General features: G+C 40.1%; 1 protein-coding gene across 1 annotated transcript; it reads right to left on the reverse strand.

Moving 5' to 3' along the window:
- Window positions 1-219: 219 nt before the first annotated feature.
- Window positions 220-9,358, reverse strand: LOC127586447 (UPF0729 protein C18orf32 homolog). The gene is made up of 3 exons (XM_052044412.1): window positions 9,264-9,358; window positions 4,533-4,708; window positions 220-662 (listed from the first exon to the last, which is right to left on the reverse strand). Exons 2-3 carry the CDS (start codon window positions 4,704-4,706, stop codon window positions 561-563), a joined length of 276 nt encoding a protein of 91 aa, XP_051900372.1. The 5' UTR covers window positions 4,707-4,708; window positions 9,264-9,358; the 3' UTR covers window positions 220-560.
- Between the last annotated feature and the right edge of the window lie 249 nt (window positions 9,359-9,607).

Genomic DNA, 9,607 nt, shown 5'->3' on the forward strand with positions numbered 1-9,607 from the left:
TCATCAGCACCTCAGCCAGTTATGTAATGAACAAAGAATTGAACACAGGCTTACTGGTCCACATTCTTGGTTTGATCCAAAATGGTGGCTACAAAGGAATGCTTCACACCAACCAACCACCAAAAAATCTTAAGCCATGCAACTAATTCCAAACTTAATTTCCATTATTGTTCAATGACTTATGACAGCTGATGTTTTCAAAGATGAAATATCACACACTTAATCAGGAGTCTTTTTATTTTTAAACTAAAGGCAGTAAAATTGTTGAGTCTGTTCTCAACCAAGGATCAGTACTATCAATGCAACAGCATTTCTATTAGAGAGTAAAGATCAAAAGATAACTATGGAATATTTGTCCACCATCACAGGAATAAATTATTATTACAGCAGTGCACAAAAGGAAGCTATTAAACAGAACAGCAAGTACAACAGAAAGTGGCAAAACATCATTGGATTTTTTTTAATATACATAAATTGCAAGCTGGTTAATAAAACTATTTATTCTTTTAAATAATGCTGTCACAACAGACATTATGCAAGGTCATTGCTTGACGAAGGTCTTAATCAGTCTTTTTGTCTGAAGCATCTGATGATCCTTGTGTGTTGATGCCATTTGCAGCTTTGTTAATGGAGTTCCCATCTCCCTTTGATGCATGGTCAGACTAAACAAAAAAAGGACATAAGATTAAGATATGTGATCAAATACAAAGCACTTATGGGAAATTAAAACAAAATTTATTATTTTCCTTTCCTTTCAACATGGTCACATTTTCAACAAATTTGGAGGTCATCGCTGGCCAAATGGGAGAAGTCATGTCCTCTCCCACCTTTCCACGATAGATGTCAACTAATTTTATGTACTTAGACTACCAGAATTGGCAGCAATGAGCGAATAAAACAACTTAAATTCCCAGTTGCATCAGCATTCTTAGCAATCCAATTGGAGTTCAGCATCAAGGTTGTTGTACCTGGTTGACCAGCACTCTGCCTCATAGTACAAGCTTGTATTCAGCAGCTGTCACCAGAAACAGGAGCATTGATTGCTTTCTTTTCCTGTGTTCCCTAGATGACAATAAAGTGAATTCTCTTGGCTCTTCTATCACATCAGGAGAGATGTACTGTACAAACCAAATCCACATACTGAATAAGGTATTTTTGTGATCCAAATCCCCCCTGAAGGAATGAGAGAATCATCCACCACTCCTACAATAAACACATTTATAATTTGAGGCAGTTGTGTAGAAAGTGTGGGGTCATAGCAAAAGGAATAAAATGAGTGAAGTTGTAGAAAAAGAAAAAAATACACATCTGCACAATCAAGAATTCCTTCGCAATTCCCAACATTAGGGCAACCTGTTGGACAGATGTGTTTTTCATATTACATCCATAATTCCATCACATAACAGGAAGAATTTCTAGTTTTAGAACAAGTCTAACCTATAACTGGGAAAAATAATAAACTAAAATTAAACTAGAAACAAACTGGCAAGGTAGGAATAAAACTGGCAAGATGCTTCCTGAATAGTGAGAAACAGAAACAAATCCGAGGGCGAGGTGTTGGGGGTGAGAGGGAATCACTACATCTGTTGCACACATTTTAGTCACTTAAAAAAAACTGCCTGCAAAGAATCTGGAAACAAGGTCCTTGTGTGGAACCCCCGGAGGGGATTTTTTTTTAATATTATAAAAATAGGCAGAAAGAAATCCACAAGAAAGACTACTGGGCTTCCTGTAATAATGTTGAAACTTTACAGGGTAATTAAGAAAAATAGCTAGAAATTACAATCTGCAAAAGTAACTACAAAGCAGAAGATCAGAGGTCTTTGGCACCAGCCAGGTTTGAGCTCCACCTACCACTGGACTCCACTTTATCAGCGACTGAAGCTTTTGCTAGGCAGTTAATGAGCATTTCTCAGAATCTGTTCTACATTACCAACAGAATTAAGCTGCTGTTGTAGCTAGGATCCACAACATGGGGCTCCACATCATTATACTTGTGGAGTCATGAATATTTAATTTTGACGTAGATGGAATACTATTCTGTTAAAACGGAGCACTAGAGCATATGTGAAAAATATACACTTTAACCACAAACAGAAAGATCCAATCTGCATCTTGCACAGTTCCTGTTTTAGATAACCAACTTTTCCCATTTCAAAGCTGGCCACTTCTGATGAAAAGATCATAAAACTGTGATACCAAGTTTTTTCTTCTCTCCACAGATGCTGTCTGACTTCTTGATAGTTCCAGAGTTCCCTTTCATTTGATTACCACTAACTGCAATGTTATGCATTTTATAGTTCCAGCATTGTTATTTTTTCCCCTCATTGAAGACCACGGCACTCTGGTACAGAGAAGGAGCCGAGGCCAGGGGCTGATCAGTCATGATCAGATTGAATGGCAGGGCAGGTTTAAGGGGCCAGGTAGACTATTCCTGTTCCTATATATTTGAGTTATTGTGTCATCTCACTTTATTCTTACCTCTTCTATCAATTAACAAGCCTTCATGACCACCATTTAGTCTCTCAGATTTCACACTTTTATAGACATTCCTGTTGCTCTCTCCACCCCATCTCTTCTCTGCAACATAAAACATGTTTCTTTTCTAGCTATTTCTCTCCACAGACACTGCTCAACCCACTTAATATTTCCAGTATTTTGTTCTTATTTAAGAAATATGGCAGTGGTTTACATCTTGAAATTCCTAAAGCAAGTTCTCTTGGTTAAGGTCACAGAAGCTGACGCTAGTGCCTCAGCAGCAGGGAAGAAAGACATCAAACAAGTGAACAAGGTGCTCACATATTTGGAAAGAGTTATACTGATAGAATGGCAGTACATATGTCTTCTCAGCTGAGAGTCAGCTGATAGGAAGCTGGGATTGGAAATTGTTTGAACACAAGGTTAATTCCCAGTTCAGCCAATTAGTTCTCTCAGTATTTTCTAGCACATTCTAAATTTGTATGGAACCCCAGATTTTCTCAGAAAAATAATGGATGCTGGTTGTGTAGAATTTTAAAGATAAATTGAAAAACACTCAAATTGAAAGGATCAAAAGGAAATTTCACTTTGCTAAACTTTGAATAAATACAGCCTTACTGTCTTGAACAATGAACAAAAACTATTACAGACTCTACATCAGAATAGTATTTGGTTTTATTCATGGCAGCTGGTTAATGATTTCCTTCAGTGGTCTGTGAAGCACTGCTGATATTAACTGTGCTAAAACCCTACAGGTAGCAGCTTGAACTTTGATCTCACATTTTCACTTTATGTTTGTTCTTTCTCCCCGTAATAATCATAACAGAAATATGAATATTGGAAAAAATCATGTGAATGAATGTGGTGATAAGTGGCAAGATAATAAAATGGAAGATGATTACAAGAATCTTATTCATTCTAAGCCTGCTTGATAATGTCACTGTATTCTAATCTGGTAGACTTATTAAATATTAGGGGAAAATCATGAGATATATTGTGCAGGAAAATTATGCCAAGGTAAATGATCAGCCATGTATATGATGATTCATGGATGAGGTTCAAAGGGCCAGATGGCCTGCTCCTACTCATTTCTTATGCCCCATTAGGCTGGACATTCCCACTGTATTGCAGGTTGGTTATTTATGACATTCATATTTCCTGTCTTTTCTTATGACACTGAAGACCACCACATTTATGCTGGCTCTAAGAACATTCCCATCAGTCCCACTCCACCATTTAATTTCCCTGCAATTTATTCTCTCTTAAATGGCCATCTACTCCCCTCTAATTCCCTGCCATCCATCTACACTAGATTATAGATTCTAGCTTCAATGCAGACAAGCTAAGCTAGCTGTGGTGGCCTCTGCAGTTGCCTAGTCCCATTCATAAACATTAACCCTAGTGAGGATATTGAAGGTCAGATGGAGAGACAAATTGGCTTTAAAAACACGAAAAGCAAGCCTTTTCAAAAATAAATTTATTTTTTTTAAAATAAAAGCTTTTAAATTGATTATGTACATCTTAACATAAAGAGCAATTTTATCCTGTTTTTGTAACTCATTCCCCATATTACAAATCTTTTTCAAGCCAAATTTAACCAGTTAATTGGATATCATATCAAATTAACTTGATATGCTTGGCCCTGTGCTTCAATCACAATTATTTCTATGGATGCAATTGAATGTACTAACCCACCACCTCTGCATATTTTTCCTATTGAGGGGATGGGGTGCAATTCCAAGCCTACACCATTAACAGAATGTGACCCAGAACAATCAAGATTGGAAAGCAGTTAAAAATTCAACTTTTCCCTATTGTTTTCCCTCAGGTTCATTTTGTACAGCTGAAATCTATAATTAACATGCAAGGAGGAATCATGAATGCAATTCATTGCTCATGAATCCACAGCCACAAGAACTACAGCTCCACTAGGCTGAATGACCCTCAGTATCAACCCATTTTAAAACTGCACAGTAAACCCATCTGTATAAAATTATGGAATGTAATAAAATGTGGTGCCTGCAATAAAAAAGTTAGACCCACAGCTTTATTACCTTGAATGTTCCATTATGTGCTTCAGTTTTTGGTGTGGAGATTTCTCCTTTCACAGCTTGTTTAGGCCACAGTCGGGAAATAAATGGAGAAATGAATGGATACAAAATAGGCTCCAAGAACTTCTTGTAAACCCACAATAGGACTGGAATGACGATGCAAGGAATGCAGACCATTGCTGTGGAACAGAATGTGCAGAAATAAACATTTGTTTAATGGGTGGAACAGGATGATTAGCATCAATACAATTCTTCTCACACATCTATCCTTCCAACAGCAGAACCAGTATTCATCATTCTTGTCAACCAAGTGTTGAAATTCCACCCCCACCCCCCCAAATTTTCCCCACATTGATTGCATTTTGCCAGAGAGTCAGGCAGCACAAATATAGGCTCTTCAGCCCACCAAGCAAATATTTTTGCACCATGGTCAATTTACCTACCACACATCTATAGGATGTAGAAGGAAACTGGAACACCTAGAGGAAACACATGCAATCACAGGAGGAACACAAACTCCACACAGATTGCAGTGTAGGTCAGGATTAAAGCCAGTCACTGGTGCTGAGAGGCAGTTGCACCACTGTGCTGTCCGTACATTGAGGTGCAGATCTACGATCATTGATAAACATCCTGTAGTTCTCCCTTTAGCTATTCTCCATATTCATTCTAATTAAAAGTGTCATAATAAGTGTCAACAGGCTATATGGCCTAATGAAGCATAAATTGTGAAAAACATCACTAGATTAAAAAAAATCAAGTATGGAAAGTGTGGCCTGGGAAAATCATGATCAAAAATAACACTCCAGACAAGTTGATCTCAAAACCATGGGGTCTCTTCAGCTCAATGGTAGAGCAACCATCATATGAGTGCTGCTAGTGACAAGCTGCCACAATTGAATCCAGTGCTTTAACTGGAATGCTGTTCTGATTTGCATGGTACAGGAAGGCAAACTAAAACCATCTGACTATTTGGGGTGGTCAAAGACATCCAATGACCAGGAACAAGTTTCCAAAACTAGGGCACATAATGTGTAACAAGCAAACATTTGCCAACTCTGCATTTCCATTTAAAGCAAAACAGGCAGGAACTAAAATGCCTTTATTTTTTATCTACATTAAACACATTTTTAAAATATAAAAATCTTTACACAGCTTTTTATGTACAGCACATACAACTTCACACACACTTTTCTAAATCAGTTTTCCTAAATGAGTGTGCAGTTGTTAAGTTTACATTGGAAGTCCCAGCTGATTTGGTAACAGCAACCGAAATTACATTTTCTAGCCAATAAACCTCATTCAAAATGTATCCAAATTCACAAATCAAGACCATTACATTGAAATTCTAGATCCAATATCCACAGGCTATACTCCAAGAAATATCAAAAACAGGACCTGTCAATCTCCCTCTTCAGTTTCAAGGAGTTAAAGAGAACAGCAAATGGCTAGGGGTAGTGGTTATACCTCAAGTGTTGCAGTTTATATAATGTTTCTGCTATCACATACTGTACATTATACTATTATTTCTACAAAAAGATTTTTAAAAAAACTTCTACAAACATTGATCACTTTTAGAAATCCATAAACTAATTTTCAAAATTAAAAGGACAGTTAAGGTTACAAGAAATATTTTAAAAATACAAGATAACTTATTAGAAAGTCAACAAAAAAGATAAACAATTTAGATGTTTTGGTAATTGGATATAGGGAAAGCCATCAATGGGTTATAATGGGTGGATCATATCCCTCAAGACCTTTCCCATCCATGAACCTGTCCAATTATCTTTTAAATGATGTAATTGTACCACTTCCTCTGGCAGCTCATTCCATATATGGACCACCCTCCATGTGGAAAAAGTTGCCCCTCAGGTCACTTAAATCTTTCCCCTCTCACTTTAAACTTATGCCCTCTAGTTTTGGACTCCCCTACCCTGGGAAAAAGATTGATCATCCACCTTATCTATGCTCCTCATGAGTTTGTACACCTCTAAGACAACCCATCAGCTTCCTTCACTCTAGGGAAAACAGTCCCCAACCTATCTAGTCTCTCCATCTAACTCAAGCTGTCCAGTCCCAGCAATGTCCTTGTGAATCTTTTCTACACTCTAACTTAAATCACATCTTTCCTGTAGTATGTGAACGGAATTACACACAATATTCCAGGTGCAGTCTTCACCAGCATCCTATACAGCTGTAACAATGCATCCCAACTTGTACTCATTGCCCCATCCAATGAAGACAAGCATGCCATATGCCTTCCTCACCACCATGTCTGTGTCACCATTTTCAGGGAATTTTGTATACTAGGTCTTTGTTCTACAACACTCCCCAGGGCCCTATCATTTACTGTGTACACCCTGCCTTTGTTTACTTCCCAAAATGCTTCACTTCACACTTGTCCAATTCCACCTGCCATTCCTTTGCCCACTTTCCCAGTTGATCAATAACATGTTGTAACCTTAGACAACCTTCTTTACTGTCTACCACACCACCAATTTTGGTGTCATCTGCAGACTTACTAATCATGCCACCTCCATTCTCATTCAAATCACAGGGGGCCCAGCACTGATCCCTGCAGCACACCACTCATCACGATCCTCCACAATCACCTTCTGACTCATTCCACCAAGCCAATTTTGCATCTAATTGGCTATCTCACCTTCCAAACCAACCTAACATGCAGGACAATGTCAAAAGCCTTACTAAAGTCCATACAGACAACATCTACCACACTGCCCTCATCAATACTATTGGTTACCTCCTAAAAATTGAGACAATTTCCCAGACAAAAAGCCATGCTATCTCTAATCAGTCCTGGCCTTTCCAAATGCAGGTATTTCCCATCTCTCAGAATTCCCTCCAGTAACTATCACCACTGATGTTACACTCACTGTTCTGTAGTTCTCTGGCTTGTCCTTGTAGTCCTCCTTAAATAAAAGGCACAACATTAGCCACACTCCAGTTTTCTAAAACCACACCCATCGCTAAGGAAGATAGAAAAATCTCTGCAAGGGTCCCAGCAATTTCTTCCATGATTCTCCCAACATACTAGGATACACATAAAACAAAGAGCAGTACAACATACGGACAGGCCCTTTGGGCCACCATGTCTGTGCTGAACACTGCCTAATCAAACTAAAATTTCTTCTGCCTGCACATGACCCATATCCCTCCTTAGGCCCTGAAGATTTATCCACCTTTATGCTCCTTAAGACCAATATATGAAGAGGTGGTGTTGGTGATATGTTACAGGACATCACTTCTCTTCCCTGAATTACCTAGCTTCCATGACCTTCTCCACAGTAAACATAGATGAGAAGTATTCATTTAAGACCTTGTTCATCTCCCATTGCTTCACACATAGATGACCACACAAATCCTTAAGGCAAAATATTCTCTCCCCAATTACCCTTTTGCTGTGCTGGGCAGATTGCATTACTTGCATGCCCAACACCAAACACCAAGAGGTCTGTCATGGAAGAAGAACAGGCAGATTGATGAAGAGATTCAAGGCTGTTCTCAGAGCCCCATTCAAAAAAAAAGGAAAGCAACATCCCTACTGACTCCTAGGAATGTCTGGCCTATAAGCACTCAAAGTGGAAAAGGAACTTTTGAAATGGCATTGTAAATCTCAATTCTACATCTAGAGTGCGCTCAGAGTAAACAGTGTGCATCATGTCACAAACCATTCAGGCAGCAGAGTAGTACGACTAGTACAGTCACTGCCTTGTAAAGCCAGAGACACAGGTTTAATGCTGACCTTGGGTGCTGCTGCGTGGAGTTTACACATTCACCGTGAGTTTCCTCTGGATGCTCCAGTTTCCAGCCACATCCCATAGAAATTCAGCTTGATAGGTTAATTGGCCACAGGAGGGAATGGTTAGATTGATCTTAGATTAGGTTAAAAGGTCAGCACAACATTGTGGGCCAAAGGGCCTGTACTGTGCTGTAATGTTCTAGGTTCTAAACTGGCCCCAGAGTGTTGATGAGTGGTAGAATCTGGGGAAGTTGATGGATACTATAGGAAAACATACTTAAAAAATGGGATTAACGTAGTCTTAGTGTAAACGGGTGGTTGATAGTCACAGACTCAGTGGGCCTCTCTACGCCATCCTATCAGGCACCTACTGCCCCATTTGTGAGAACCTGCAGAAACCCCAAATTACCTCAGAACCAGAGTGGAAGCAAGATTGAGGATATCTTCCCTAAGATGCTACTGCTTTTGATGAAGAGCAGCCAATGCAAAGTCTGACAGGGGGTCTTCAACCTTAAATATTCGTTCCGATTCTCTCACCATAGGTGATGAATGTTTCCAGCAGTTTCCGTTTTTACTTTAGATTTTTAATACTTGCAGTTTTTTTTAAATTGCCAAACTCCTTCACTGCATTTTGGGCGACTTGTTCCTACGTACACTGACATTCGTTATCAAAGTAAATACAACATCAGGATTCATCCAAAGCCTTTCCCTTTAAAAAAACGTTCCAACCAAATTCAATTCCTCCCCAGAGGTGCAGCGTCACCCCAATCGATTACTTTGCTGCAATTTCTCTGCTGCTTCGAGGTGCCTTTTATGCACGAAGTCCAGGACTGCGCACAGTACCAAGTCCAGACCCGGGTCAAAGCCGAGAGCCCGATCCCCCGCCCTCCGCCGGCCTCGATTCCTCCTCACCCACGCCGGGACGGAGTCTTTAAACACCCCGCTGCGGAGACTGAGAAAGCCGAAGGACTCACCGCCGAACGCTGAGGACCGGGCCCACCTCACCCGGGCACGGACACAGCCGACTTCCTCCCCACTACTTGACGACCGCGTCACGTGGACCGCCGCTCGCTTTTGAGTGGCTGGTTATGACCCAATGAGCTCCGTAGCCGTCGCCAATTGGTTGCTCGCTGGCCTCGGCTTGAACCGCGATGCTGATTGGTTGGGTCGCTTGGGCTGCAAGTCCCGATCGGCTTCCCGCATTGAGATAACGTCATAACTCTGTGACGTCATAAGAGGCTGCTGTACCCAATACCCGCTTGCACACCTGGCCGTGGGGTTGAAATTTGATTGGCGGGATTTCCTGGTCAGCTGACAT

The sequence above is a fragment of the Pristis pectinata genome, chromosome 2 (genome assembly GCF_009764475.1).
Source record: "Pristis pectinata isolate sPriPec2 chromosome 2, sPriPec2.1.pri, whole genome shotgun sequence".
Taxonomy (NCBI): domain Eukaryota; kingdom Metazoa; phylum Chordata; class Chondrichthyes; order Rhinopristiformes; family Pristidae; genus Pristis; species Pristis pectinata.